General features: G+C 43.2%; 1 protein-coding gene across 2 annotated transcripts in view; it reads left to right on the top strand.

Annotated features, from left to right (window-relative positions):
* Positions 1 to 16,494, top strand: part of MMRN2 (multimerin 2) — a 242,478-nt gene that overhangs the window by 189,689 nt on the left and 36,295 nt on the right. For both annotated transcript variants that reach the window (XM_069240619.1, XM_069240618.1), the window contains exons 2-3: positions 2,022 to 2,144; positions 7,444 to 7,550. In XM_069240619.1, the coding sequence (XP_069096720.1) occupies positions 2,022 to 2,144; positions 7,444 to 7,550 (230 nt within the window). The remainder of the gene's footprint in view (positions 1 to 2,021; positions 2,145 to 7,443; positions 7,551 to 16,494) is intronic.

Below are 16,494 nucleotides of genomic sequence, written 5' to 3'. Positions count from 1 at the left end.
CTACAAATAGCATGAAAAACACATTTGTTGACAGTTGCTTGCTTTCTGGTTAGTTGTATTGTTCTGGTGCTCCTGCGTTCTAATTTTTCCATGAATTGTAGCATAATTATAAGAAGTGGAGTAATTTTTGGAACTTGGATTTACAAGCGTACTACAGAATTCCTGAAAATAACAAAAAAATTCAGGAGCCTAATAGAGACCTGTCCATTAGGAGCTTTGCTCATCCCTTACTATGACCATAACTGTGCTGGTGGTATGAGTAGTAGTTGGTGCCGTCAGCTGTGCTTTGTAGCTCACACCTGACCTTTTGGAATCTTGTGGTATTGTATTGTACTGTTCCGTTTATCTAGTGTTTTATATCTGTGTGGGATGCCAAGGTAAATTTTTGGGTAGGAGTTCATGGTTGGTAAAGTGTTGTATTTGTTGGAATCCTATGGGGAAGTGTTTTGGTGTCATGCATGAGTCACCACAGAGGTGGTCTTTTCTTGTCTTGGGTTGCAGCGCTTAGCAGTGTGCTGGAGGCGCAGGTTTTGGAAATAGGCTAGCAAATTATTACCATTATAGTTAGGACTACAGCATGTGGTCAGCTGCACAGCAGCTTCCTGGCCAGAGGGGAGACGCAGCGATATGTGCATGATTAGCCAAAAAAAAGGTGGCAATAAGAGAAGGCCCAGTAATCCATTAGGCAACATCTGCAAGAAAGAGATGGTGTTAAATGAGCAAAATGATGCTAAGTGGGTAACAATAGGAGATGGTGATGTAACCAAGCACTTTTCTTTAGAGGCAGTGATAATGTGCTGGAGAAATACACCTCATGAGCAAGGGAAGAAGTAGAAGAGCAATTAATGTTGAGAACTTGAGCAGAAACTACGTAGCCTTTGAAAGTTCCAGATTCCATCTACTGCTGCTAGGCCAAAGAAGGCCAACATCGTGAGCAGAGGCTCATGCTACAAACCCTTTCCATGCCCCAAGCGCTCCCAAAGGTGGATACGTCCAGGCCAGGGGAGCCCTAGTCAGGTCAATACTCAGACACTAGCCAGATTGGCATCCTGCACATATGTTGCTGTCCTGACAACGAAAAGGTGACTTGGCCTACCACGTGACCCTTCTGCCTTTACTCATCCTTGACAGCCTAAGACCGTTCTCAAATCAGAGAGGCCTTGCTCTTTCTAGTTTAAATGAGGAGGCATTCTCTTCCCTTCTGAAGTTTCCTCCGAGGTCCCAGGCTTATTCTACATCCATCATCATTAGTGAATGACATTTCAGGGTAGAAAAAGGATTATATATTGAAAGTAAACTTCTACTGTCTTTGCTAGGACAGCAGCATGGCACAGATTTGGTAGTTCTCATTTTGTTCAATCTTTTCCCAGCTCTTCTCTGACTTTCAGGTCTTATAAGAAACACGTTTATAAATGTCTTCATAAGTTCACTTCCATTCTGATCTACTCTGCCCGGTCCATCCCCATTGTCCCTTGACTCATTGTAACGCTGCCCTAATTTCTAGTAAGTTCCATTTCATCTAAACCAATAGTAGCCAACAAGTGTTGTTTCAAACTCCTAATTCATCCTCTTTGAATGCTAGTTCCAGCCAGAAAAGTTTAGTTCATCTAGTCTGCTGATTACTGCAACTATCGTCTGCCCTGGGAGAGCAGACCCCTTGCCTGCCATATTCAAGAACTCTGGTCTTGGACCAGGTGGGTACATTTTAGTGAATAATGAAGCTACCCTCTATTAACAAAAGACTGATAGAAATGCCTCAGGCTAACATTCTTGATTCCTGGGAACTTGGGCCTCTCCTTCAGACCCTTACCATGGCAAATAAATGACCTGCAACCTCAATGTTTTTTGATATTACAAATTAAAATATTTTTCTATGATGGTAAATGATCACCTTCTTGAGAGTAGGGCTTTCTGCTGAAGGATCCTCAGATTTTGACTCGATTTGCATCCATAATACTAATGGCTTTCAATTGCTAAAGTTTGTTGCCTTTCTTTGACATAATTTTCATTTTTTCCCCTAGAAACTGGTGCAGTTTTGTGCATTCCAGAATTGTCACTTTCGTCGCCCCCTGCAAAACCGAGAAATATGTAATAAAGTCCCAGCAGCCATGTCCGTACGGATCGCCAGAGTGCCAGAAGGTCATGTGAGTACAACTGGCATCAGCCAAGGGACAGGAAAGTTGTTTGTGAACTGTATTTTAAATCTTATCTCCTAATCTCTGAGCAAATAACCAATAAGAGAGGAATGATTTCAAATGAAGATGCAGTTATAACCAATTTATATCTACCCATAAATGTATTCAAGCTACTTTTATTTCTATTTTATATGGAGCATATCATGGAGTGGCATTATAACACTTGGATAAAAATGGAATGATTGATGTGACAGAGAAACCACAGAATGTGAGCTAAATCTAAAAAGTAGTCATTACTCATATCTTGGAAGCATTTCTCATAGTGGCTTAGTCTACGAATCACAGGGTTGGCAGTGTAGTTTGTAGGAGGGAACGTTGCATGTGAAGTCTGTGGATCTGAACTCGTGCGAACCTGTAGTATGTAGAATCAGAGAAAAGCGATATAACAGTAACCCGTTGCTGAGCAACCAATTATTAAAAAACAATTTCAAAGGAAAACGTATTAATAGATACACAGCTTGTTTCAAAATAGACAAAGGTTAAGAAATAATATTGATTTATTAAACAGAAAAAAAGTTGTTTTTTTATGTAGAGATGCTGGGTAGGGAAAGGTTTCGGAAGAGGAATTAGAATACAGAAGGTCCAGTGGTGATTTGGTGGATGTAATACCTCCTCCGCCCAAAAAAGTAAGAGAAGGACCAGAAAACGAAATAATGTAGGAGACAAAAAAAAGCAGTGCAAAGGGTTATGGTGATTCGGGGGCCCGGAGAAGCCCACCAGAAAAGCAAATTACAATAAAGTGAAGTGCCACCTTATGAAAGGATGTGGGAAGAGCAGGGGCGTAGGGGAAAATAATCTTTACAAACCATGTATCAAATATTGTGACAAATGTTGTGTAAAATATTTTAAAAACCCATTCTGTGAATGGTTTATCCAATTGTTATATAAGATTCATCTTGTAAAAAATCGATTAAACAGTTTAAGTGAAGTGGTTTGTCACAGATGGCATTTTATGTAACGGTATATGTATTCACATGGAACCGAAAAACATGTTCAAGGAGAAGCCAACCCCCACGTTACTAGTAACCAAACAGTGCAGTGTGTGATCACAGCATAAGGGCAACAAACTCATGTCGCAGAGAACGGTTGCAATATTCCTGGAGCCTCCTGTTTGCAGAGGCTAGTGTATCTCTACGCGAAAGTGGATTAAAGGGAGTGCAAAATACAAAATATTTTAAGAAAGTAAACATCCATTCAAGAAGCAGCCTATATACATGCCTGCTACTCAATCAATGTCCTTAGTACTTTGCAGCTTTCCGCACAAAAAAGATTATGGGTCATTATTTAATGTGGCTGTGCTATGGCCTTCGAAGACCTGTCTCTGCTTAATCTTCAGGGTAGAGCTTAGCTGCCGACAGAGATGGCCACCTGACACCAGAGCTGACACCATGTCCCACTGGAGAGTCTACAGTGCCTTCCCAGGGGGCATCCGAGCCCTGAGGCCCAACGGCCAAGCCCCTCACCTCCCGGCACGGGTCCGCTGATGTCAATGTCCTGAGTTGGGGCTACAGGGGCCATGAAGGCAACAGATCTTGTAGAAAGCGGCCTTGTGACCACACCTGCATCTTGGAAGCTGGCCTGGACGTCGCCTGGCCTGATTGCTGGCCTGAGCCCCTAGCCCCTGTGATGTGCCCCTCCCACAACCCTCTGGGGGCTGCCATTGGTGATACTGTGCCCGCAGGGCAGCCTCATCCAGCTGGGAATTCTTCCTGCCCCCTGAGGCCATGGCAAGGGATTGGCCTCACATACCGCTGCACCTCACCTTGTTGGAGCCCATTCCTGAGCCTTCTCCGAGCAGCTAAGGTGGGAGCCAGGGCGGGACTGCTGGGACGTGCATAGCCCCATACCTACCATCCTCAGCGCCGTGCCTGGGTGGCTCCACAACCTGAAATTCTGCTAGGTCTTCATTAGATTATCTCACTTTTAGTATCAAAGTAGCACCTTCCCCTTTCTTGTGCCTGCAGGGGTAAGTGTCTTCAAACTTTAGGGAGACTGTATCATTAAGACTCCTCTTTAATCAAATGTCTCTATATCTGAAGCCCATTAACTCCTCCTGCTTTGAGGACAACTCTATCATTCTGCCTGTGTGACATTTTTCTGTGTGACACTGTGCTTTATACTGCTTATTGGTTGTGGGGTTCCTCCGTGTTTGAAGGTCTGGGGCAGTTGGCCCTGGGGCTTCTTCCTCCTATAATTGGCTTCCCTTCATTAGAATGTGCTGGTCTTTTATGCTTGCTGCCTTTGATGTTTGCTTCTCCTAGGTGGCTTGGAGTTTTTGCCTATGTCTCTTTGTCCCCTGGAGCTGGCTCTCCTTCAGTTATGAAGCTCTTCTGGAGAGACCCACCATGACATCTTTTCTAGGGTGTGTACTTATGTGAATTTGGCTCCTCAGCTGGCTTTTAGTTCTTCACAGTTTGAACAAGCTCCTGCTTGTCATGGATTCTTCTCACCCATGGGCTCCTGGTTCGCATTTTGTGTGGGTTATTGGGTGACTGGCTTTTGAGACATCACCCCTTCTTCAGTGTAGTGATTCAGATGTTAACTTGGTGACCCTAAAAGTGCCGATATTTACTTTGTTGATTTGTTGGATTCTCGTATTGGAGGTGTGCATTTATCCTCCTTGCTTAGAAGTCTGTGGATGATGCTGTCTTGTGATGCTGAGTTTTTGTGCTTGGCTCCCTTGCAGCTTTGTTTGCCTTTAGCTGTATTGGCATTTGACACCTGGACACTTTGGTGGTGGGTTTTATGCTACTCTTTGGAAATGGATGTGATAGTGATAGCTGTGATGCCCAGCTGTCTAATGGGTCATGCCTGCTGACTCGTTCCATTGGGCACAGGTTGTTCTGACCTTGGGCCTTATACTTAGCCTTCAGTTGCAATAATTGTTCTGGTGAGACTGGACTCTGCTTTGGCCTTTGTGTTTTGAGAATGCTGCGCCCCTGAGTAGGGGATCCAGTGTGTCTTGGTTTTTACTATGGCATGTTTTGACTTCACTGTTCTCAGATCCAGCTCTTTGGGGCACTGCTTTGGTATTCTTTCATGTGGTAATGAATCTGCGTGTAGGGGCTTCAATGATACAAAAACGTCACTTACCTTTGGTAGATATCTTTCTATAGGATTCACCATCTTCAGATAGGTTCTTCACCATTTTCACTTGTCTTAATTCTCTGTGTAATGGTTGTTACGTGGGAGCCTTGTAACTGGTTATATTTCTTCGCTGTCTGGCTGTGCCTTCTTTCTTTTGTTTGTCTCATACACACACGGATAAGGGCATGGATAAAAGGACAGGAATTGAATAAACACTCTCTATGGTGCCTTACATAGCTTTTGATGCATGACCGGATAGCAGTGTGGTTTGAGACGAAGTGCAAGTGCCACCTACTTGTGGAGGGGAGCTATTTAAGGTTTCAGGATCAAGTTCAGCACCAAGGATGATTCCTGAGATGAGGAATCTGCAAGTAGATGAGATTCCACCAGAAATATTGTTTACTGAAAGAGAGTCACTTTTGCTTGCAGATGTTTTCCAATGAAACATCTTCTCAATGCTGAAGCAAACCAACTAGTCTTGCAGATTTTATGAGGTTGATGCTTTACTGTTAGAGATGGGAACATGGACGTGACCAGAGAAAGTGTACATATGTTGGGTGGTTGCCATTTGTAATAAGTGGCACCCATAATTCGGTAACTTTGTAGCCAATTATTAACACCCCAAAGTATTTTTATGCACAGTTTTAACACACTGATCTTTCATGTTAAACAAATGGAGCCTAGCTTTGCAAATATGAGCTCAGATCTACTAAAATGTGACGAAATGCAATGCAGCAAGGGGAGTTGCTGCAATGCATTCTGTCGAGGGCAGAGACCAGAAAATGTGCCATATTTACAAAGATATGGCACAGCTCTGAACTCTGGTAATGCTACCTCAGTTTGGGCTGCCTAGCTCCAATGCAGGCACCCTTGCTTCACAACGCAAAGGAGTCTGATTTGTGGTCATTTTCGTTTTTGCACAGGAAGACATACTTTCCTGCACAAAAACTATTTTTAGAAGCTCAATCTCTTCTTAAGCTGCTGTAGAATGTCCATGCTCCACCCAGGAACATCTCCCCGATGCCAGGTAACACAAGGCAGCGCTATGCGCTATCTTGCATTACCTTTGTTTTTTTTTAAAAAGCATGCAAACCCACGCAAATCAGATGTACGTGGCTTTGTGCATCCCAAAATAGATTTTGCATTGCGGCTACACCAAAAAAGTGACGCAATTCCGAAGTTAAATCTTACTAAAACTGGTCCAAAATTAAAGAAAATGCAGAACACCCTCAAACACTAAGGGGCATATATAAGCACTCCTTGCTCCGCATTAGTGTCCTTTTTTTGACACTAAGGTGGCCTTTTCCCTGCGCCATATTTACAAAGTGGTGTAATGCATGAATTGCGCCACTTTGTAACCCCTTGCGCCACATTGTGCCTCCCCCATGAATAATGTATGCAAGGGGGCGTTCTGGCACTAGGAGACCCAGAAATAGTGGCACAGTGAAATTTAATAGATTTCACTGCTCCACTTTTAGTGTCATTTTCAATGCCTGCTCAGAGCAGGTTGTAAATTGATGCACACATAGAAACCTATGGGCTTCCTTGCCCTTTGCTACAACAGTGTCAACATTTTTGACGCTAATGTAGCAAAGTGCCACAATAGTGTCAAAAATGTTGACGCTATTGTGCTAACAACCGCCATGGTGGGCCGTATTATAAATAAAGAACAACCAGGGTATTGTAAGGTGTTAGTAGGGGGACACAGAAAAAAGTGGTGCATCAACTCTGATGCGCCACTTTTTCATAAATATGGGCCCGAGTGTGTAAAGGTGAATGATTTCTTTATCCACATGGGAATATATTTTTCAGGCACAAAAAAAGAATAAGATATAAAATATAAATCACATTTTTGCCTTGCTTTCCTTGACTGTCTGTAACACAAAAATCCGTATGACACAGATAATCCGTATGACTAATTGTAGAGAAACTTAAGTATGACAGAATTTTCAAGGTCCCCACCTTAGCATTTTGTGGATAACAAAAAGCGCTGCAATGTATCGAAATCCTAGGTGGACAACTGCAGGGCGTAGGTTTCCGCATAAATTCTTGACTCGAGCCGGGAATTCTCAGTTTGTATGGTACTTTCATTGTTCTACTGAGTGCCTTCTCTGGATGTCAGAGATCACATGACTGGTAAAATCCGGTTCTTGGTTTCCAGGTACCGGGTGGCTGTGAAGCCAGTGTATCAAGTGAAGCAGAAAGTGCTGACATCTGTCGAATGGAAATGCTGCACTGGATTCTGGGGAAGGAACTGCCAACACAACGGTAAGGCAGACCAAGACCGCAGTCGCTGTCTCTTTGAAGTTATTGGAAGTGAATATATATTCATATGCATTATACCAACAGGATTAATACATTTACAAAACATGTAACAGTGATTGGTTTCACATGAGAGGCCACAAAGAGAATACATAGACCTAATACCATGTTAGATAGCAGGAACATCTTAAGGATTTAGGGGCCCCCAGGGCCGAACGTATTTCAGAGGCCCTTGTTTGGAACAGCTTTGAATTTATGATTCAATTTAGCTCCTTTATGGCATCTTTGGTCATAACACTGACAGTGCACAGGTGCACTCGTCCAAATTCTAAATTTGATTCATATAATATTCTAATATGTTTTCAATATTGTAACACAGTAGAAGCGCAATAATTTTACTGCAAATAATCTTTTGATGCTCCTACATTTCTCATATGTGAGGTCCTATTTTGATATTAAAAAAGTTTAATGGATGTTGCATGAATCATGAATACAGTCGCGGCTTGCGGGTGGGAAGGGGCTGCACGTGGCGGGGGGACAACAAAAAAAAAAAAATAATAATAATTTTAAAAAAGCTTACCTTCCTCCATTCGACTCGCCGCGCCACACCGCTTTTTTGTCCTCACTGCAGGCACAGGCTCTCAGCCTGCCCTGTAGCCATTCCTAACACTGTTTTCACGCAGCTGGCAGCATGAAAACAGCATTAGGGTTGGACAGAGCGTCCAGCCAGGCAGCCCCAAGGCAGAGTCGTTGCCTCTGCGTGCTGTCTCCAACCCGGCAACACAGTGCCAAGTTGGAGAGATCTCAGTGTGCATGTGTGTTTGGTTGGCCCAAGATGGCCGGCCAGACATATGTGCTCACTGAGGGGGAGTGCATTACACTCCCCCTCCGTCCCTGTCATCACCTGTAGCCCTGCTCTTTTTACGATAACACTATAATAAACATGGGGCCAGATTTAAGAAAAGTGGTGCTGCACCCAGAGTACGGCCACCTTTCTTGTGCCCATTAGCTCCCCCCAACACCAACATGTGTGCGCCATATCGAAGATACAGCACACCATGGCAGTAGTTAGGGAACTACCGTCATAATTTTTAACGCTAGTTCAGAGCTTTGCAGGATTAGCATAAACATTTTTTACACTAATCCGCAAAGCCCTTTGAGGCCCTAATAAACAATGGTGTGCCTCCTTTTAACGGCTGCTTTGAGCAGGAGTTAAAAGTGCTGAAAAAAATGATGCAAAGAAATCTCTTAGATTTATTTGCACCATTTTTTTTGTGTCCCCCCCAAATAGGGGAATGCCCCTTTTGCACACATAATGCCTGGCGCAGGCATAATGTAGCACAAAGGGTTACAACGTGGCACAATGAATGCAGAAAATGACACTAAGGCGGTGCAGTTTTATCGTAAAAGTTTTGCAGCTGCTGGCGGTGGGGATGACGCTCGTTCGCCATAGCAGAGGAGCCACTGCTGCATAATTACAACATTTCTCAGCAAAATGTCTGTAATAGACTTTCACATCTAACTCACATTAAAAATAAAGTATACGGAAACAGTATTCAAAACAATCTGTTCAAGAATTCCTCAAGGTCATTGAGGAAAGAGTCCCTGTAGAACAGAGTTGGCTCTATCAGGGTCCCCCCTGAAAGGCTGGGGCCCTGGACCAGGGCTCACTTTGCCCCAAACCTTAAAACGTCTCTGTCAAATAGTGATGTCTGTCAGAGCTATCCAACCATGCAATTAATACTGCAGAGACCTGAGAGGCATCACTCCAAATCTCTATCGAACAAATTCAGTAGCTCCTCTGTTCTCGGACAAGCAAATGTGTATATCTGAATAAATTGTATGTTGTTAAACAACACCATTTGTATAATCGTTAAAACAGTCTGTGATGACCGCCACATAAATTATTGCTTTTGGGTATGCAGGGGCCTCCAAGCATCAGAAAAATGCGTTTGTGTAAATAGAAAAAGTCCAGTAGCAATATCTTGTGAGAAGTTTTGTGGTGGTGTACTTACATTTGTTGGCGGTATTGTCCCAATGGCAAGCTGTAAAATCAATTGTATTTGTATGCAAAATAAAACTGTCTATTCATCAGGCATTTAAGGGGCAAGGCGCTGACACGGGTCCTTTCTTGAGAGAATCCTTTAGACTAAGTCCCAGATTTAGGAGGACGTAGTGGCATTCTGACGACACATTAGTTTCATTTGTTTTATGCTAATGTGGCGTTAGATTGCCAAAAATATCGTGCCATATTTACATAGTGGTCCAATTCATGTTTTTCACCACTTTGTAACCCTTTGCGCTAGATTATGCCTGTGCCAGGCATGATGTATGCAAAGGGGGCAGTCCCCCGTTGGGGGGGGGCAAAAAAATGGCGCAAGGAAATCTACAGATTTCTTCACATAATTTTTTTCAGCAGTTTTAACACCTTTAGGGCCTAATTTATGAAAAGTTAGCACCCCCTGTATGTCCTTTTTTGACGCAAAAGCAGCGCAAACTCCACTTTTGTGTCCAAAAATGACGTAAAGGTGGCACAAACTTCTCATAAATCAGCCCCTTAGTTTTTTTTAAATATGATGTTAGAGAAAAACAGTAGACAGTATCATATAAGGAAGCAAACAAAAGACACAAACATATGGAGACCTCCACACAAATATTTTGAAAAAGGAAATGAGGAAGTTTTCTGATTGTTTCTTCCGAGTAGAGTTACATTTGAATCTTAAAAGGATGGATATTTTATAGCGTATTGGTTTGCCTTTTTTGCCAGTAATAGTTGCCATCGAAAGTACTTCCCTTAACCAAATGGAGTACGAGAAGTAAGCAATATAATGTGAAGCTTTAACATGGTAATGAATGTCTGGGCTGAATATTATCCAATAGAGCATGCTGCCCTGAGTGAACCTGTGTGTAGTTACAAGGACTGCCCCATACGCACAATGACACAAGTTTTGGTGGGAGACATGTTTCACAGCACTCTGCGGTCCCCATGCTCACCTGGTGATATGAGTATATGCGCAGGCAAAAATGATCATTTTATTTGCGTGGGGCAATACAGTCTAATTTGTGTTGTGGTAAGTGATGGTGGGCAGTGGCACTCAATTTTTGAGACGTGACTTATTTTTCCTTCATCAGACTTTGACTCAGTGCAAGAGAGAGAAATGCATAAAATAGAGACAGAAGGAGTAACGGAAAGATAGGAAAACACTGACAAGGGTATAGCGCTGGGATGAAAAAGAACCGGCAATAGTGTGATAAAAAGACACAAAGGGGCATATCTACCATCCTTCCTGGCAATGCAGCACAGCCGGCAAAAAAATCTGCGCTAAGTTGCACAAGAATGAGGGAGCAGGAGAGATATGGCTCTCTCCTCCCCTTTACCTAACGCCGGCGCTGATTCCAGCTGCAGTGCGCCATGAACACACCTTTGTGCCTTAGTGCCAGGCAGTGAGTGAGTGTCTACCATAAATTTTGTACTGGAAGGGTACTCTTCCAGTACAAAATACTAGGCCTAGACAAATTCTAAAGCTTTTCCTACTTTTTATGTGTGCAGCACAGTGCAGCAGGCATACAAAGTATGAAAAGAAAGGAGAAATGACAACATTTTGCCTTTTAACGCCTGATTTAAAAGGTGTGAATTTTTGCCGCAAAGCCCTGTGTCACATTTTTGGTAGATAGGGTTTTGTGTCAAAAAGGGTGGGTGGTTGCATGGGAACACCCATGTAACGCCTTTTTGACGCAAAGTAATGCAAAGCAGTGCTTCATGCTACTCTGCGTTACTTTTAGTCATTTTTCAGCACAGAACAAGTTTTGTGCTGGAAAGCAAATACTAGAAAAAACATTTTGTACTGGTTTGTGTTACGTTCATGACACAATCCCAACACAAAATGTTGTTAGATCTGCCCGAAGTGTAGAGTGAAAAAAAGAAAAAAGGCGCATGATATGGAATTAAGACTAGACAGTCTTGGTAGTCAGCAACTCCAGCATTCAGCATCGTCAGCAGGAGCAACAAAAGAAGGCACTCAGGGCACTGTACTAATGCTTTATGTAATCTGAGCAGTAGGGGCCAGATTTATACTTTTTGACGCAAAACTGCGCAAACGGAGGCATGATGGAATCCCTAGGCCAGCACACAATTTGCACTGTGTACTCATGGGAAGACCCTGAGACACTATCATATAACACAAAATGTATGGAGTATATGAAACGCTTTTATTAAGTATTATACTAAACTAAAAAAAAGAATAAAACCTACCCTATCTTAAACTAACATATTCTAACTATACTTAACCAAAAACTAAAGATAACTATCCAATGATAAACTTAACTTACACATTTAACACCACACTCTAAACATTGGCCACCCCACCCCTCTTAAGTTACAGGACACATGCAGGACAGCATATACTAATACTATATATATGCTAACTAATTCTAAAAAATATATATATGTTTGTATTTTTTTTATTAAACACATATTTACCCCAACCTGACCCCCCTTCACCCACCGACCCACCAATTAACACATAATAAGTAAATAACCCACTCCCAAACCCACTTATCCTAACTAAACTACATACCTACGCTAACCTAACACTATCCCCCTAAAACCCACAATCAAACATAACTTAAAAGCAGAAGGGAGGAGGCAGGGAGATGGCAGTTCAGATTCATACAGAGCTTGGCTTTCTTCACTTTTTTTATGTTCTTCAGCCTGTTGGTGTTGTCAGCTCCTCCTCCAGATTTCCCAAACGTTTCAGGACCAGGGAAACGTTCCTCTTCAGATCCTGCAGCATTTGCATGTCCATGGCATTAGGTGGTGTGGGCTGTTGCACTGTAGTAGTTGAAGTTGTTGCAGCCGAGGTAGTGGGAGTGGTGCCAGATGAGCCCCCTGCACTGCTGAGGAGACATGTGTCTCCTGTGCCTTCTTTGCCTCTGTGGGGGCCTTGTAGAAATGCCTGCCATTCCCGCGTTGCCCTCTCAGCACGGTAGCACCGAGCCATCCTACGGAACCCAGATTCCACTGCCGGGATATGACGGTACCTCACTGCCCTCTTTTAGAATATGCTTAGCTCATCATTGCTCACTTTGGCAGCTGTGAAATGGAGGCAGGCAACCATCAGTTTCAGCATTGCGTGGAATCTGGACAGATTAGTAGCTTACACTGCTACATGTAATTACACATGCACTCCAACTCACATTCCCGAAAAGACAATGACCCTGATAATTGTAACAACAATGCTGCCTTAGCATCATTTTATTGACACTAAGGTGAAGCAAAACGTGAATATGAACCAGACACATGGAAGTGTGCATCGCTATTGCATTATAAACAATATTGCTAAGGCAGTGCAAACTTGACATAGATCAGGCCCAAACTTCCTCATCATCTGTGTCTATTTCCAACCATACATAACCAGGAACTTGGGCATGTTAATGGGGGGTGGGATGCTGATGGTAACCGTAAGGGGTCAGAGCTGATAGGTACACATGCAAGCCTAATCAATATGACTGTCACCTACACTGTGAGCATCACATCTACCTACAAATTTGGTATTCGGCTCCCCCTAAACCTAAGGGGGGATGGCCATGCAATCCATCATCTCAACTGTCCTGGTCATCCACCAAGGCATGCCCACTCATACATGGAGTCAAGGAGTGGACCATTTGTTAGGGGGGCTGAAAACTAGGAAGCTGGTATCCAGAGGACTATCACATCTTTATTCATGTGTCCAGGTGTAGACACCCATCAATACCTGATCTGCCACTACTATTCCTTACACACCCATTTCCATGCCAGCACACGTTTGGCCTTGACCTGCATGCAAGCCAATTACATTCCACATAAGTGTAACATGCATGGAGTGCAAAAGACGGAGCACCATGCTGGGGGACAATTGCCAGCCCAGTCCTCCATCTTAATAGCAACACAGAGATGCACTAAATTGGGTTCAATATGGTGCATCCCTGTGTTGTGAGAATGATGGAGTGCTCCACTACCAATATTCTCACAGCGTTGCACTCTGTCATTCGTAGTCACAAATGGCCCTATATGTGGCTTGTCATCACCTTGTGTACACGATGCTGGCCATTTTGCACCACGTGCCTCACAAGATGTGACCCTCTGGTGGTGCATGGGGATCCTTTAAAAGGGACATAATGTCAGCGTCCAGCCTACTTTGATATCTGATCATTGGACAGCTTATCACATCTGGTATTGTATTCAACACACAGGACTCACTCACACAAAACACTGGATTTCTTCACAGGGCACACATTATCACACTTACTGGATACATCTGGTTCCTCAAATTGTGCCACTTCGCCGATTGTGTAGGGGGAAGGTCCACCTGTAAGACATGATTGGAAAACCATGCTTAGTGTCATATCACAGTCACTGCAAGTGGACAACAAATTTCAGTGTGAACTAGTTGAGAGGAATGAGCTAGTTATCCTACTGGAAAACAGTGCAACAGACACACCACTACGGTAACACAATGACGCAGACACTCAGGTGAGTAAGAGCCACACATCTGAACACTAACACTGGGCCAGAGACTCATGTAGTGCTACACCCTGCAACAACCATATGTGAGCCATCTATAGAAGACAGAACAGGCGAATTGTGTAAAAAACGTGTCACTACCCTGGTGCTTTGCAAGACATATGACTAAGGTACTCGAGCCTGTCCTGCAAGGCACCCAGAGGCGCTTTGTGTTGAACATGCAGCAAAATTTTAAGTCTGCAATGATCATGCATTGATTAGTCCATGACTGATGTGGCAAATTTGCCTAATGGTCTCAAATGCCCCATATACATTGCCCCCTAAGGCGAGTAAGCCCCCTTTGCTATCATAAAGGCATGTGCGTTATATGATGACAAATATGCGCTATACATGCATTGCTCAACTTTGTTTACACAATCCAGGGAAAATATGGTAGGCTGGCGGTGCCTTGGAATTTCATACATGACACTATGCCAGGGCACAGGTGGCCTCTGAAATGTGTGCCTACGTGATGGTTGTGCAAGACTCACCAGACATCTGACCTTCACTGGTATCATGGTTGGACATGTGAACTCCCAGCTTAGACTGGTGCAAATACACTTAATTCAGGTGAATACAACCTATCCACAAGCGTAGGTTTTTTAGATGCATAATGCACATGCATCAATTATATAGACGTAGGATGGTTATGCGTCGATTTCACTGAAGGCAGCATTGAGAGGCGTGCAAAGGTGGGATTCACGCTAAGGGTCCATGCGTCATTTACTTTGCGTTTGTTAGTGTTTTATACGCATTTGCATCATATTATTTGACTCAGGTCTTGTTTGCATTTTTTTTGCAATGTCCTTAGATGAACCCTGAATCAACATACATATGACATGGGCTGTGCTGCAGTGTGGTATTTTGGGTATGGCCACATGTGGTAGTCCATGCAACAATGTGACAAGGGTGTGATTGGTCTGTTCCACCAATGTGTGTGTTACAGACTCAACAGCATGCAGATTGTTGCATATCGTGCATATATACGGGTGTGTGACACCAGTGCAGATACATATGGTTGGCAGTCACTTCAATGCAACAGTTCTGATCTGTGAATGTGTATTGTGTTTTTGTCTGTGATGTGTGATGTTGTCATATAGAGCATAATATTTTAAACTACATACACAGGTCAGTCATTGTTGATGATGGGTGAACCATTCCTACCTAGGAAATATTACCCAACAACTGTCTCCATATGTAGATTTTGAGTTTTTGGAGACTTGTTAAAGCCTGCATATTTGCCTGACATGTGTATATCTTTGGTACATAGTGTGTATGACACACTCTGCTTTCATTCCACCCAGAATATGTTTTGATCACAATGGTCTTATTGAAGTAGTTGCAATTACCAATGGTTGTTGGTTTTGTGTGGTGGACCTGCAGCCCTAGCTGCATATGGTCTCATTCATGCTAATGTGCATTCCACCGACGTGTCCGTGTAATGTGTGAGGTCATGTGTACCCTATGTCAGGACTGTGACCCATGGCAGTGGCAGGACAGATTACCATTGATAGACTGCGCAGGCCCAACTTATACCATTGGTTGTTATACCTGGGCAAATCATGATGACCATTGTTACTAATGATGTCACACCCTTGTCACACATGTTCCATGCAGCCATGGCAACTCTCACACTGAGTTGTGACAGTGTTCAGTTCCAACATGACTTAATTTCTATTTATTGACATCCAATACCTCATGTGTGGGCCCCTTACATACATCCTATTTGGACATGATGTAGTTGTGTCTGATGACCTATTGAGTTACAAGTTGCCAACTTGGATGTACAAAATATGTAGTGGTCCATAGACTGTGTCCTTCATTTGTAACATACCAGTGATGAGGCTGTTAGTGATGCGTGTGATGGTGACAGTACAATCTTACACATCACATATGATGTCACAACAGTACTTGTCAGATTCCTATTTGTAACGTGATCCATGACCTTTGACTCACATTCCTATGCTATGTGTAGTGGAGATTGAAGAGACCAAAGCAGGATTGGGTGTATTAGTGAAGTGTTTATTTACAAAATTGACAAGGTGAATTCAGTGGTTCTTAGGAGTAAAAGTTGTCAACTATGTGCTGTCTCTGGCATACACCAGCAACTGTGTTGTGCTGTTTCCCCTCCATATCATCACCACCATCCTCCTTCTCCTCCTCAGGCAGTTCATCTACCTGGTCATACATCGGAACGTTCATCCACACACATATGTTGCGCAGGATAGCACGTGTCAGGATAATTTTGCACACAATGTGTGGAGTATATTGAAGGCTGCCTGCTGTGAGGTCCAGGCACCTACATCTTGTTTTCAGTAAGTCAAATGTCCTTTCTACGATATTGCGTGTCTTCCGGTGTCCCTCATTGTATGCACACTCTGCTGCTGTGCTTGGATTTGAAAATGGAGT

This window comes from Pleurodeles waltl, chromosome 6 (genome assembly GCF_031143425.1).
Source record: "Pleurodeles waltl isolate 20211129_DDA chromosome 6, aPleWal1.hap1.20221129, whole genome shotgun sequence".
In the NCBI taxonomy this organism is placed as follows: Eukaryota; Metazoa; Chordata; class Amphibia; order Caudata; family Salamandridae; genus Pleurodeles; species Pleurodeles waltl.
Note: the sequence above shows the minus strand (reverse complement) of the source record. Positions and strands in the feature narration are given on the sequence as shown.